The sequence below is a fragment of the Thunnus maccoyii genome, chromosome 19 (genome assembly GCF_910596095.1).
Source record: "Thunnus maccoyii chromosome 19, fThuMac1.1, whole genome shotgun sequence".
Lineage (NCBI taxonomy): Eukaryota > Metazoa > Chordata > Actinopteri > Scombriformes > Scombridae > Thunnus > Thunnus maccoyii.
Genome location: NC_056551.1, coordinates 127,650 through 143,793, shown reverse-complemented (window position 1 = coordinate 143,793; position 16,144 = coordinate 127,650). Strand labels below are relative to the sequence as shown.

General features: G+C 37.2%; 1 protein-coding gene across 6 annotated transcripts in view; it reads left to right on the top strand.

Moving 5' to 3' along the window:
- pam (peptidylglycine alpha-amidating monooxygenase) overlaps window positions 1–8,747 on the top strand; it is a 133,026-nt gene extending 124,279 nt beyond the window's left edge. For all 6 annotated transcript variants that reach the window (XM_042394361.1, XM_042394360.1, XM_042394363.1 and 3 more), the window contains 2 exons: window positions 2,919–2,978; window positions 4,186–8,747. In XM_042394361.1, coding sequence (XP_042250295.1) covers window positions 2,919–2,978; window positions 4,186–4,364 — 239 coding nt within the window. In that variant the 3' untranslated portion in view covers window positions 4,365–8,747. The remainder of the gene's footprint in view (window positions 1–2,918; window positions 2,979–4,185) is intronic.
- The last annotated feature ends 7,397 nt before the right edge of the window (window positions 8,748–16,144 follow it).

Below are 16,144 nucleotides of genomic sequence, written 5' to 3'. Positions count from 1 at the left end.
TGATCGGAGTCCAATCAGATTGTGAAAAATTCCAAAATTTGATGTTTTTAGAGCAGAAGACCAGATGCAGATGACTTGAGAGATTAAAATGAGGAAAAATATTTGACTATAGGCCAAGCTGTTTTTGAGATAACTGCGAAAACCTAAACTTGTTTATTACAGCGTCACCTTGAGGTAGGTGAGTGTCTTTATATGTGCCTGAGTAGTGGGTGGAATTTGCACCCATCTGCCAATTTTTGGTGTTTATAGGTCTTACAGCTTTTGCTGCAAAAACACTTTTATCAGATAAAAATAATAAAACAGAATGTTCAAACGGTCACAATAGGCAACCTTCGACTTAATATGACCTCAGTAAGTACTTGAAAACATAACACATGCATGAAATGCTACACTGTTGGCAAGTAGGACTTGGGGATTTGAACCCTGGACCTTTGTGTACCAGAGAAGGTGACTTACTGATTGCGCCACTAGAGGGAATACTTTCCATACACCTTCTTGTCTGTTTAAACCCAAAACATTAAAACCTGTCAAAATGTTGGAGATAAAATTCTGAAAAAAAATCACACATCATTCTGCTGGTTTCAGGTGTATTGTCAAATATTTTGGTGAAATTTGTTCAAAAATTGGATTAAATAGAAAATGTTGTGCTTACAGTACAAATTAGAGCAAGATACTGAATATCATAAGCACATAATTTGACATGCATATATTGTACAACTTTTAAACAACAAGAGTACACAACAGATGGGCAGAAACCGGAGGATGCATACCCCTTGGTGCCAGGCTGGATTTGAACATGTGACCTTACAGTTATGGGATATGTGCTAAGACCCCAAGACAACACAGCTGTACCTGACAGCAACAGACACTAAACATTAACTTATTTCTCCATACAAGTAGTAAATTACTGCATTGAAGTCAATGAGAGTGAATGACTTGGATGAATGAAACCTGTGTGATGTGTGCAAACAAAACACGAAACCCCAACCCATCTAGCTGGTGGAGGCCTGGGAGGAAGAGAGGAGGAGGAGAGGAGAAAGAGGTTAACAAGGAAGCCACCCAAATAGGCTGAGGCCTATCCTACCCAGGTGCAGATAGTTCCTTAATGCCCTCTCCAACCCCACCCTCTAGCTCCTGAGCAGGAAGCCAAACTAAACTCACAAGTAGAAGACAGAGAGAGCAATATCACAAAACTTAAAAAATTCACAACAATTTAACTGTTGGAAATACAATTCTGGAAAAAAAGTCACACATCAACCTGCTTTTCTTGAGTGTATTGTCAAATATTTTGGTGAAATTTGTTTAGAAATTAGGTGAAGTAAAAAATGTTGTGCATACAATACAAATTACAACAAGAGAGTGATGGACTTCTGAATTGTCCTTACGTTGCAGTGAGGTTAACTTTTGTCACAATTCAGTGGATGTGCTGAAAAACAATCAGCTCTGTAGCACATATGAGTGATTTATTTTAAGATTTTGAAGTTAGGAATGTGAAATGTCTAGAAATTTAGATTTGCTGTAATAAGCTATGCCCACTTTAATCAGTCATTACCAAATTTTATGCATCAACTGAATCATGACCCTAGATCGTGCAAACCAAATTTCGTCGAATCCATGTAGCCGATTACAAGATATAAACTTTTCACATTTGTGGCGCCCCTAGTGGCAGAATATCCCAAGACTGTGAAGCAAAGCTCAGACCTAGCATCCAAACATGTGTACCAAGTTTGGTTACAATCGCTTAAGCCAATTTTGATATATGAGCATTAATGCTAAAATTTAATTTAAAGACACAGGTCTAAAAATGTGTAATTTCGAAACAGATTGTATTGAAATTTCTGTAACCTGTTTCCTGACAAAGTTTTGGGACAATTGCCCCAACGGTCTCTGACAAGTTGTTAAAAATAGGATTTTGAGAAAATTGAGAAATTGCTCTAAAAATTGAGAAATTGCTCTAAAAATGTTAAATTTATCAGAAGACCATTGGAGCAAAGATGCAGATCAACTGAGATTTTAAAATGATGAAAGAATTTTGACACCAGGCCAAGCTGTTTTCAAGATAATTGCAAAAATGGAAACTTGATTATTACAGTGCCATCTTGAAGTCAATGAGTGCCATTTTATGTGCCTGAGTAGTGGGTGGAATTTGCATCCCACCTACTGATTTTGGTGACTTTTGGTCTTACGGGTTTTGTTGCACATACACTTTTAGTGGAGAATAAGAAGAAGAAGAAAGAGAGAAAGAATAATGAGAACAAAAACACTAGGGCTCCAGCAGCGGCTTGGACCCCTAAATAGTAAAAACAGATTATTTACACCTGGTACTACAATAAACAAAACACTGAAAATAGGAAAATAATAAAATGCTCAAAACTATGTCCTTAGGATCAGCTCGGAGGCATATTTTAATGGATTGGTACTGGCTAAAATAAATCCAAACAAATGTAGATTATTGCCTTTGTTTGCTGTGCTCAACTGAGTTTTGATATGATCATATCATATCAATAATTTGAGATGATCAATTTAATAGTTTTGTACCCGGATCTCCAGTATTTGGATTGAGTAGCTTGTGAAAAATAAGACGTCCTAGATTTAGGCTACACCTGTCAATGTGACAGATGAATAATCAATAAAGATTTCTTAAAAAGATAATAAAAATGGTTAAGTTCTATATGATCTAATTTCCAGGTTGCAGCATGAGTTTGCACTCGGCAACTGTGTCTTTTAGATATATCAGCTCCAATTCTATTGGCAGATACCTGTTATTAAAGGATTTGGCTCGGGGTCAGCACACAAAAAATCAGGACATCCCTACTAAAAACTGTACAACCTGCTCTGCTCTGTATGCTGTTGTCTTTTGTACTCTTAATATTTGGTCAGCATTCAGCAAAATATTGTTTCATATTATTTGTTTGCAGACCAACATGAGGTGAAAACTGAATCCAGCGCTGTGGGAGGGATTTTGGGAAAAATAAGAGGTAAGTCATTTATGACATAAAAATAAAATAAGTATTACATGTATTTTCTTATTTTACTAACTGTATCCTGTCTTGATTATTCTGTGTACAATAAACACACCTTCCCATTCACTTGAATGAGAAAGTGTATCCAAACTTTTGACTGATATTGTACACTTTTTAAAGACACTTAGCAAGCTACTGCTTGTAATATACATTAAACTCAACAGCAAACTTAATACACCACAAAAACAATGCTTACAAGTAATCATTAATAACATTCTAATAACTGACTTGGCACTGACTTTACTTGTTAAAGTTTTGCTGATAACATCTCTAATTTTAGTTGGTATCATTTTCAATGCAGAACTTTTACTTTTGGTGAAGTATTTTTTGCACTGTGGTATTACTACTTTTACTAATATAAAGGATCTTATTAATTCTTCCACCATTGGAACGAGTTGTTGAACATCAAGTTATTGATTATTTTTTTCTTCAATTAAATAACATTGTGGAGCATCCATCACATCAGACTTGTTTAAGACACATGATGACCTAATTTTGGATTGGATTCCAAGTCTGAACAAATCACGGGAATAGATTTGTCTTTATTTTTGATAGGGACATTTTTGTTGGACACAGCTTTAAGTTGAGGTTGCCAGATCATAAAGTCAGCCAACCCCCGTATCCTGCTCTTTCACTCTTTATCATCATAACCCACATTTACAGAAAACACACAAACCTGGCAACTCTGCAGAGATCTTACCATTAAGATTATGTACAGTTAAAATGACAAGATCGTTTGAGATCAGTAAAAATATTGGTAGGGACAATTCAACAACACCTTGACATTCTCTACCATCTACACCCATGGAACAGATACTGTATAGAGCTCTGCTGCAAGTACACTGTCCTCTGTAATGTCACAGTATTTTCACAAGACAGATTCATGACATAGGAAGAGTTGTTTATCTTCATTGCACTTTAGAAGTTTTACCCAGACTAAAAAACTCTTGAATATTAAAATATGATTTATTTTCATCTTGACCCTGATCTTACATTGGGTCAGTATAAAAATTCAAAAGTAAATGTTGTACTGCAAGGTCAGTATGAGCATTGAAACCAAAAGTCCTCCTGAGAAGGACACATTCATCTTTGTAGAAACTGTAGATATCATCATGTTAGTGACATGTTATATTCTCCCCTTCGGTGTTTTCCCTCTGGGCAGGTAAAGCAGTGGGCAGTCTGAACCTTGGGAACTTCTTTGCGTCCCATAAGGGTTACAGTCGTCAGGGCTTTGACCAGCTGAGTACTGAAGGCAGCGACCAGGAGAGGAATGACGAGGAGAGCAGCGACTCAGAGAATGAAGAATACTCTGTTCTGCCACCTCCTCGATCCTCCCCTTAGACGCTCAGGGGCTGGTCACCAACCTTCTGCTTACGTTGCCAGGATGTATGAGTGTAACTGTTGTGTTAGCTGCCAATCTTATTGTTTATATATTTAAGTATATACTGTACATAGAAATTATTTGGTATGATTAAGACAATTTATTTAATCTTAATTTAATTTACCCGTGGTCTTGAAACAGCATTGATGACAGGATGACACATACACAAAGATTTGTTTTCCCAAAATCAAACTTCTCTGCCAATGGGCAGAGATAATTCTACTTTTTATTTCTTCCATTTTTCCTTGTTTCATGAGTTTTCTTTAAATGAAATTGAAATGAATGAAATGAGGAACTGAGGAAAATTCTATGAAATTCTTGGAATGAATTGTTTTGTCTTGGAAACAGGTAAAACAAATCTAAACCTATTCCTGGATTTTTATTTTAACTTGTAAGAAAAAAAGTTTTTGAAAAAACTGGGGGAATTTCTATGACTGAAATGTGGTATTTCACTGTTGGTCAGTTGATGTTGTCATTGGTTTGTACTCAAAGCAAACCTTTTGTTTTTTAAACCTTAAGGGCTCTATTTTAGTGGCAGCGCTAAGACTAACACAAGCAATGCTGCAACAGTTGGTATTTTCCTTACTGTGACTTGCTTTGCCTATCTGTTTGCCCGTCGCAGAGGTGGGAGAAGTGCAAACAAATGGAAGCGCAAAGAGGGTTCTTTGAATTTTGGGAGAAATTGGGTCTTAGACCATGCCTGTTTGTGGGGCAAAGTCAATTCACTGCCAATTTGTTGATTCTGTCAACAAGAGCAAACTAAACACTTGGAGATAATGTGAATCAATAATGAAACAATCCCCAAAATGCAAAAAAAATCATTTTAATTAAATACTCTCTGACAGGTAGATGCATATATGGCATAAAAAACATTTAATGTGGTTGAAGCAGGAGCATCATTAAATCAGTGCACAATCAACAGATGTAAGATATCCTCACCTGTACTTTACTGTTAGAAGTTAGATAGCATTATCATCTGTCCTGTTTCTGTAAACAAATGTGTACTCATTGTAACATTAGAGCCTGCAGGAAACAAATAGGCTGTACATGTCTGCATGTTTAGTGACAGAGATGCCAAGACAAACTACAGCCTGCATGTTTAACTGGGCAATGCTGCTACGTCTATTTGCTAGCATTAGCAATAGCTATGTAGTGCTAAAACATTACAGTTCTTAAGGTTACAACATTAGCAGTACTACTGAGCGGGCAGCTTCTTGTCAGATGGAAATTCATGAAAACATAAATTAGCCTTTTTCCGTTTGTTGTTAGAGCAGTTTGTAACCGTGCAGTGACATTAGCGGCTCCATCACACCAATGACACAAGCTGTCAATCACTTGTTAGGTGGCCTATGGGCACTAAGCCCACCCCCACGTCAAAACAGGATCATCAGCGAGAAAAAAGAGCAAACTGAACTGAGAGCAAAACTGAGGACTGAGAGCAAACAAGGAAAAGACATGTAAAAACACAGAAACAGTCCGAATGGAAATCAGTTACTTAATACAATAATTAGAGAATACATGATTACATAATTGCTGCTTTGGTTGCAAGTGTCTTATTTCTTGTTTATTTCTGGTTTTTACTTACAGGATTTTTTGTAAGGTTTTGGGTACATATTCAGGATTTAGAGAATTTATGTTTTTGATTTATGATATGTTTTTCATGTTTACATTCAGCTGACCTTGTTTAGACCCCATACAGATATGTTGCAAAATCTGCAACCTCTGATTGTGCTGTACCAGAGCACATAGCCATTCATTTTACACACATTTAAGACTGCTCAGTTTTACTCGTTTGCATTGTTGGTTGTATTCTCACTGTTGATGAGGGAGACACCGGATTATCAGGACTCATCAATTCTATGTGCCATTAACATCATTTCCAACCTTAGATACAGCATAATTATGTCTGAAATAGCACTGGACTGATGTGATCATATAAACTGATTGACCAATTTTTTTATATTACTTCTTTCTATTGTTACTGTAGTAATTATCTAAACACCCCCACCATCTGCCTCTGCTCCATTCAGACAAAACTAGGATTTCCTGAAATAGGCATGTCTCCATTTGTTGAGCTAATGTTGTCATACTTCACTGTGATTGGCTTAGGTGTTTCAGAGCTATGATACCAGAGAGGTGACTGGCTGAGAGTGTATTTATTAATCACCACAGCCTCTGATCTATATCCTTCTTCATCTGCACTTTGCACTGCTGCACATACATGAACCAAATAGTGGGTGTGCTTGGCCCCCGCATAGTCTGTGAACTACCACTTTGCGCTGGTCGCTGTGCTTGCGCCATCAAAATAGGGTCCTAAGAAAAAAACAGGAAATTGCTGTTGTCACCTGTTTAGCAATTGACTGTTTGTTTTGATTTTCAGCATTTTGATTCTGTTAAGCCTGGTTTTAACTTGGATTTTGGGACACCAGAAGGAGACTTAAACTGATTTTCATTAGATTTCAATATCAGAGTAAGAATCAAATTAATCAATGTTGCGATTTTATTGGGATTTTAAGAATGAGTAGTTTAACAGCACTAATATGCAGTATACAGTCACCAAACACTTTTTGTCGACATTGTGAGAAAGGTGATAATTCTTTGAGTGCATTATATTAAAAAGTGTTCCTAATATTTTGCTGCACTCATGTTTATTAATGGAGTGGACAAATTTAGTGCTTGGTGAGTGTATATACAGTTTAATTTTACTGGAAAAGTGCATCCATACTTGCATAGATCAATTCCATGTAATGATGTTAAACACATAGCATTATTTCAACATAAATGTTTGGTCCATGTTTCAGATCAGTAACATTTCACTTGTAATTGTGTGCCTTTATTTTGCCTTTCTTCAGCACATGCCATTACAATATGTACAAAGGGATGAAAACAGCTGCTGTTAATAGAGCTGCTACTATATAGATTTTTTTTTCCTCCATTCAAGTCAACAGGAAAAGTATATAATACATATATGTCTGTATTTTTATGTTTGTGTGTGCACTGTCAATCAAACATTGTTCAACAGCCAGGTCTCAAGCACTGTACCCATTAATACATCAAACTCACTATAAATTCAAATGGTTTGCTGTGAATTGCAAGTATACAATTTTTAGCCAGTGGGATAGAACATGCAAAACAGCTGGTATGGTCCTTTAAATGTTTGTCTTCATTAGGGCTGTCCCTAAGTGCATCTCTGCATTTGAATGAATCTTTATCGGTGATCTAATCATTTGTGTATTGTGAACTAGGATCGTCCCAGTCATGTTTTCTCAACCCTCATCCCAACCTGACTATGAGTATCTGAGTATGATCTGATACTTTCAACTGAAAGACATGGCTGTCCAGTGTAGACTCAAGCTACAACCTGAAAATGAGATAATATAGATCTTTGAATAATTAAATGCATATATGGCACATTAAAATAATAGATGTAGCCTAAATTTACCACGCCTTATTTTTTACAAGCTTCTCAATCCGAATACTGGGAGTATTATACATAGTTCCAAACTATTAAATTGATCAGACCTCCTGAAATTAACTTGATGAGAGGAGACATATCTGTTGGAATTTTTTAGTACATACTGTACCCACACTTGCTGCATGCCCAATTGTACAGTGATGTTACAGAGTGGATGGTTCCTCCTCCACAGCAATCTTTGGCTAAAAGTGAAAAGTTGCTCAGTGAATGTTTTGTACATTGTTCTTTGCAAATAAGCAAGAGAGAGGATATCCTTATTGTGGACCATTGTGCACAGGTACAACAGCTCTCAAAGTCCCATTCCATTTCTGTCCTTACAACTTAGCACAATGCTTGAGACTTATGTTATGAATTGTAATTCATGAATTGAAATGAATGAATGGAAAAATGAGAATATGAAAGTCTGAGAATAGTGATTCAGTGAAATCTGGTGGCACCAATGCAGTGCTCGAGTAGCTTGAAAAACAGTGCAACACTTAATGTCACATCAATAAAGACACCTCATAAAAATACAAAGAGGAAACACAAAGATTGTGGGATGAAGTGTGTTGTTCATCCTTTCAGAATATTCTGAATTTTCATTCCGTATTCTCTGGTTTTATTACATTTATTCGCTATAGTTTCATCCAGTGTTCTCAGACCTTCATCAAATATATCTTCTGTTCTGTTTCTGTCCATATTCTTAAGTTGCCATAAAGTTTGAATGATTTAAATGGATGATTTACTCAATGGCATGCCATAGAAATAGCTTTTCTGATGTTAGAGTCACATGTGGGCTATCTGATATTTATTGTGACACACTGGTTTTGCTGCAAAAGTACTATTTTCAGTAACAATGTTATTTGTGTAATAAAGTGTCTGCAAAGCATCACAGTGTCATGGAGGTTGTGGGATCAGACCACTCAGGCAGTTGGTTGGATGACTAATGATTTTGGACTTAGATGTAGAAAACTTGTCCTCCGAGAGGCAATTTGGGGTACAGCACAGAACATATAGACACATTAAAAGCACATCAGATAAACAAAAACAATAGTTAAAGATCATCTACAGCAGACATAAATATAATCACAGTCCATGCAGGTATTTAAAGTGAATGTCAATAACTGTATCCCAACAATTGTAATAAAAATAAATAGATAGTGAATAAACTGCACATCCCCTATGTATCCATGTACTTCACATTGCCTAGTCCATGTAGTCCGAATCCCCTAGTCCATATATTTCCTCTTAGTCCCCATGGCCACCACATCTTGTTAATTGAGTTATTGCCATGAGAATAAATTAGTTTTTTGCTCGGTTGGTTCTGATCTTGGGGTATCTGTGGGTACATCCCAGGTCTCTGATATTTCCTTGCTTCTCGCTTGAACTGTAAGTCGTTGTGGTCCACCATTTAGAAGGCCATCCCAAGTCTCTTATTTGTGCTCCAAGGATCGAGGATTGAGGAGGATTGAGGAGGAGCTAGGTGAGGATACACAAGAACAGCCTACACAAAAGTCTTAGACGACACGCCCCCTTATTGGACATCAGTTATTGATTGGCTGTTGCAGCCGATTGGACTGATCTGATACATCACAACATAACTGCAGTTTCATGAAGATGTGGAGACAGATAACAGATTAAACTCAAGTGTATCACTCCCAAGTTTTATTACAACAGTGCCTGGCACTGAAAATGCGAGGAACCTATTGTTTTTGTAGAAATTATTATTATTATTATTATAGTACGGCATTGCATTTGAGGGGCTTGGGAAGCTCAAAAACTCATGAAAATTGGTACACACATCAGAAATGGCGAAAATTGCAAAGTTCTTTAGTGATTGGGCTTGGGCGTGGCCAGCAGGCACCATCACACCCCCAAACGAAGGGCCGCTTTGGAACCAAGTTTATTTGATTTTCATGGAATTCGGTGGGTTCATTGCTCTTATCATTCTCAACATATTAAATATCTTTTTTAAATTTTTGTCCAACATGAAGTCAGCCATTTTGGATTTGGATTGTTTGTCAATTTTCATTTTATGAACACGTTTGACGGCTTTAGGATGTGCGAACTCACAAAACTTTGCACCCATGACCGAACTAGTAAATATTTCAATTAGTGTCACAATTGGGCTTTGGCGTGGCATTTCGGCTCTATAGTGCCCCCTAATTGATTTTAGCATTTTGAGGTGCTAGGGGTGCTCAAAAACACACAAAACTTTACACATGCATCAGAAGTGGTGTAACTTGATATCTGATAGGAATCATGGATTTGGGTGTGGTTAACTGGCTCAAGGACACCCTCTGGAAAATTTCAAACTCAAAGCCCCCACCTTTAAATTTGACATAGATGTATGAAATTTGGTAGGCAGATGTACCATCTCCAGACTTAAAAAAAGCCTCTTGGACCCATACCCTAAGTCCAGCAGGAAGTCATTTTGTATCTATTGTGCATTTTTTTCGCATACTGAATCCATTGATATACACTGCTTGCAGCTTTGATAATAATAATAATTATTATTATTATTATTCCCCCACACCATTGCATTTTTGAGGGCCTTAGGATGCTCGAAAACTCATGAAAATTGGCACACATGTCAGAACTGGCGAACATTGTAAAGTTCTGTAGTGATCAGGCTCAGGCGTGGCCAGCAGGCTCCATAGTGCTCCCAAACACAGGGCCATAGTTAGATAAAGTTGCTTGGATATTCATGATATTCAGTGGGTTCATTGCTCTCATCATTCTGGTCATAAAACATAGTTTTTTCGCTATACAGGAAGTCAACCATGTTGGATTTCGTGTGTCAATTTTCATTTTACAAACATGTTTGGGGCCTTTAGGATGCTCACAAACTCGCACCTATTTTCAAACTAGTCAGTATTTCGATTAGTAACAAAATTGGACTTGGATGTGGCATATTGGTACTAAAGCATCCCCTAATTACTTTTAGCATTTTTGAGGTGCAAGGGGGGTTTGAAAACTCACGAAAATTTACACATGTATCAGAGGTGGCGGAACTTGATATATGATATCATGGGCACCTGGTTATGTTTTAAATTGGGGGAGTAAACTTGGAAAGATACATAAATGTTGGGGGGGTCTGGGGGTCCTCCCCCATCAAATACACAATTTCTAATAAGTCATCTCCAGTGCCACATACTGCACACAGAAAATAATATTTTACTTATTCACACAGTGTCCGATAATCCTGACAATTCAGAACTGTCAACAGATCTCCAATAGTGATACCACAGCTGCCGATCCCTCTGATCTGTGCAAGGTGCAAGGGCCTGTTCATCACTGCTCGCAGCCTTAATATTTTCTTTGTTTTCTGATTCATCATCTTGTTAAAAATCTGTGTTAATTGTCCATCTGATCAACAAAAGAACTATAAACAACTCTGTTCATTTATTAGAAAGATTTTTCTTTTAACAGTCTGTTATTTCCCCCATTAACTGTTATTATGGATAAAATTAAAGTAAGGAAGAGTCTGTCTGTCAGCAAGAGACACAGTTTAATATTTATATTTTACAAAATTTGTCATCATATCCATTCAGTCACATGAATCAATCATATTCTGGGTTATTAAATAATGAATTAACAATCAGAATATCAATAAATACAGACTCAAATAATTAATAAATAATATGGACACAATCTGCCAGTAGAAATGGTTCCTGTGCCTCTGTGCAGGATACAGTACATAGTATAAATACAGAATGCAGGTTTCTATTCTTGTGCAGGTGTTTGTTTAACAGGTAACAGACTGCAGAGAGAAAACACTGCTGCTCTGGCAGTGATAACTCTACGCCTTTATCAGTATTAGCAGCATGTCAGCCCGTTAAGGTTAGCAGTTAGCGATGGCTTCTCTCTCTCCCTCTCGCTCTCCTGCTCTCTCTTGCTTGGTGTTTCATATATTTAGTTATTCCTCCGCCTCCTTTAGTGATAATGGTACATGTAATAAATGTAGTTTATTCGCTCTGCACCATGGAAAACCAATCATCAGTTTATGTAGTTAGCCAGGCCCCAGTAGCCGGGTGTGCCACTCAGTGACATACCTGCTGAGACCAACTCTGATTATGAGCAGTTCCATAGTGAGAAATGTGAAGTTAGTGATACTGGCAACCATAGTCAAATGCATTCCTGGGGCCAGAGCGGGCTACATAGAATCAAATTTAAAACTGCTGGCTAAGGATAAGTGTAACTATGGTACAATTGTTATTCACATCAGCGGGAATGACTCCCAATTACACCAATCAGAGGTCACTAAAATTAATGTTGAGTCGGTGTGTACACTCTGCAGTTTTCTCTGGGCCCCTGCCAAGTCTGACCAGTGATGACAGTGATACAGTGATGTATAGCCGCATTTCATCATTCAACTGCTGGCTGTCAAGGTGGTGTCCAGCAAATGATGAGGGCTTCATAGACGACTTGCGAAGACCCAGTCTGATAAGGAGAGATGGCATACATCCCACTTTCGATGGAGCTGCTCTTATATCTAGAAATATGGCTAAGTTTATTAGCAGACCAAAACCATGACAACCCAAAGTTGAGACCAGGAGGCAGAGCTGCAGTCTTACACGCTTCACTGCGCTTCCATTAGAGCAGTTACCCACTCAAAACCCTATAGAAACTGTCTGTCCCCCGACCACTTAAATCAATTAAATCTAAAGTAAACAGAGGAGGATTCATTCAAAAAAATCTAATAAAAATTAACACCACCATTTCAATAGTACAACAAAATAGGAGAATTAAATGTGGACTCTTCAACATTACAACATCTGTCATCTAAAGCCATAATAATAAACGATCTAATCTCAGATTATCATATTGATTTATTTTGTCTTACTGAAACCTGGCTGTGTCATGAAGAATATGTTAGCCTAAATGAATCCACTCCCCCTAGTCATATTAATACTCACATTCCTCAAGACACCAGCCGAGGAGGTGGAGTTGCAGCCATTTTCAACTTAAGCCTAATTATCAACCCTAGACCTAAGTTTAATTATAACTCTTTCAAAAGCTTTGTTCTTAGTCTCTCTCACCCAACTCAATTCCCAAACCCAATTCTGTTTGTTATAGTGTACCATCCTCCTGGCCATACTTTTTATTTGAATTCTCAAACTTAGTCCTTAGTACAGATAAAGTAATTATAGTAGGTGATTTTAATATTCATGTGGATGTCGATAATGATAGCACTGCGTTTATCTCATTATTAGAATCAATTGGCTTCTCTCAGAGTGTAAACAAACCACTTACTGTCTAAACCACACCCCCAAGCTTGTTCTGACTTATGGCATCGAAATTGAACATTGAATAGTTTTTTCACAAAATCCTATCTTATCAGACCATTATTTAATAACTTTTGAATTCCTATTACTAGACTACACATCATTAGACAAAAATGTCTTCACTAGATGTCTATTTGATAGTGCTGTAGCTAAATTTAAGGAAGCAATTCCATGAGTATTGAATTCAATGCCATGTCTCAATACTTAAGAGGTCTCTTATGCTAATTGTAGTCTCTCCCAAATTGATAATCTTGTTGATAGTGCCGCAGGCTTATTGCAAATAATACTCGACTCTGTCACCCCTTTAAAAAGGAAGATAATGAAACATAAGAGTTTAGCCCCATGGTATAGCTCCAAAACCTGAAAATTAAAGCAAACATTGCAAAAATTTGAAAGGATCTGGCATTCCACCAAACTAGGAGAATCTCACTTAGTCTGGCAGTCTTAAAACATATAGGAAGGAGCATTGTTATGCCAGAGCTGCCTATTACTCATCATTAATTGAGTAGGATAAAAACAGCCCTAGATTCCTTTTCAGCACTTTGGCCAGGCTAACAAAGAGTCATAACTCTATTGATCCATGTATTCCCATAGCTCTCAGTAGTAAGACTTAATGAGCTTCTTTAATGATTAAATTCTAACTATTAGGGACAAGATTCATCATCTCCTGCCCTAATCAACAGGTGCCAATTTACCCCCAAACACAGGAACCTTAGAAACAGCTGTAAAACCTGATCTATATTTAGACTGTCCCTCTCCAAATGACCTCCCTGTCCTAACTTCAACAATTTCTTCATCTAAACCATCAACCTGTCTCCTAGACCCCATCCCAACTAGGCTGCTTATGGAAGTCTTAAGATTAGTAAGCACTTCTTTACTAGATATGATCAATCTGTCTTTATTAACAGGCTATGTACCACAGTCCTTTAAAGTAGCTGTAATTAAACCTCTTCTTAAGAAGCCTAATCTTTGGCCTCTTATATCTAATCTTCCCTTTTTCTCTAAGATCCTTGAGAAAGTAGTCGCCAGTCAGTTGTGTGACTTTTGACATAACAATAGTTTATTTGAGGATTTTCAGTCAGGATTTAGAGCACATCATAGCACAGAGACGGCACTGGTGAAAGTTACAAACGATCCCCTAACTCCCCTAACTCAGACAAAGGACTTCTCTCTGTACTTGTCTTGGTAGATCTTAGTGCTGCATTTGACACCATTGACCATCACATCCTATTACACAGACTGGAACATTTAATTGGCATTAAAGGAACTGCATTAAGCTGGTTTAAATCCTGTTTATCAGATTGATTTCAGTTTGTATACATTAACGATGAATCCTCCATGCATGCAAAAGTTAGACATGGAGCTCCACAAGGTCTGTGCTTGGACCAATACTATTCACCTTATATATGCTTCCTTTAGGTAATATTATAAATGTTCATTGCTATGCAGATGATACCCAATTATAATTATCATTGAAGCCAGATGAAACCAATCAGTTAATGAAACTCCAAGCATGCCAGAAGGACATAAAGACCTGGATGACCTGCAATTTTCTGTTACTAAACCCAGACAAAACTGAAGTTATTGTGCTTGGTCCTAAACACCTTAGAAACCCACTATTTGGGTTTCTAACCCTCTATGTACATTATTGGTCTCTTGTGTAAAAAATTTTGGGTTGTTTTTAGCATAGATCTATTTTATAATCATTTTTCTCTTTAGAGGTTTAATGGTTTGTACACATATAGTGCAGGTTGTTTCTTTGTTGTGTTTTCAGCAACTGTTTTTTCTGCTCATGGGCATCTTCATGATTTGGATTGCCATTTTTGGACTGTTGCTTTATGTGTGTCTCCTGTCTGGGACATTCAGTCCTGTACGTTGTTTCTCTCAGGCTCGCGACACCGGTTGTCTTTCATGTTGATTACTGAGGCCACACTCCCATCTCTCTCCCATTTCTCTTTGACCTAGTTAGTGTTAGCCTTATTATTTGCCATTAATAGGTCATAAGTCATTGAAATATGTTTGCCACTAATTTTTGGGTTAGCAGAGATTCAAGTTGAGAAAGACCCACCCAGTTGTGACTGTATAAAATGTCACAGTTGTACGTATCTATAAAAATGTGTGGCTGGTATTTCGTAGGAGTCTTTTAATTAATGAAATTAGCCTGTCACCATCATACAGGTTGTAAAAGAAAATTGAATAGTAGGTTATCATTTTATAAATCTTTTGTATATGTTACAAATGTTTTCAAACTAAGGAGTCAATGTTTGTCATCAACTGAATGTGATGTAATGTCATCGTCATTTTGGGGACACATGTCGGTGAAGAAATCCTACTCCTAGGCTAGTTGAACTCTTGAACCTGTTTCTATCTGAGGGTTGCTTGCTGACCTCTGGGGTTAGCTAGAGATATCTTTGTCTTAAGCCTACTGTTTTAGAGACCATACTTGTTTGTAAGAAGGTGTAACGGTTTGTGGAAGTGTCCATTTAGGGACCAGACTGTTTTTAGCTTTGCTTCTGGAGAGGTATAAAGCTGTCTAGTTTGAGTTCACAATCTTTAGAGAAAGGGCTGGCTTTAGGGAAAGGGCCAGCTGAACAACATGCTTTCTCTCCAAAAATACAAGATGATTGTATTTTTGTTTGTGTTTGGACATTTGTATAATTGTTACTGATGATGTGATGGATTGTACAGTGTTTACAACTGCTTCAACAAGTAACAATGTTTAATGCTTTCTTTACGTCTCCATGTGCCTTCTTTCTCGAGAGAAAATTTCCACAACAAGGTCATCAAACTTAATTATATTTTTCTGGGCCCATACTTTAAATCCATGGTCTTTCTGGACAAATTCTAAAGAAGAGTTGGACATTATAGGAGTGAGTAGAGATAAAGAAGTGTCTTGTCCTAAATAATGATTGATTTTGTTCCAAATTTTAATTGAATGAATTATAATTGGGTTATCTGTGTATTTCTTTACAGTTTTATTATCAAAACTATATGGGAT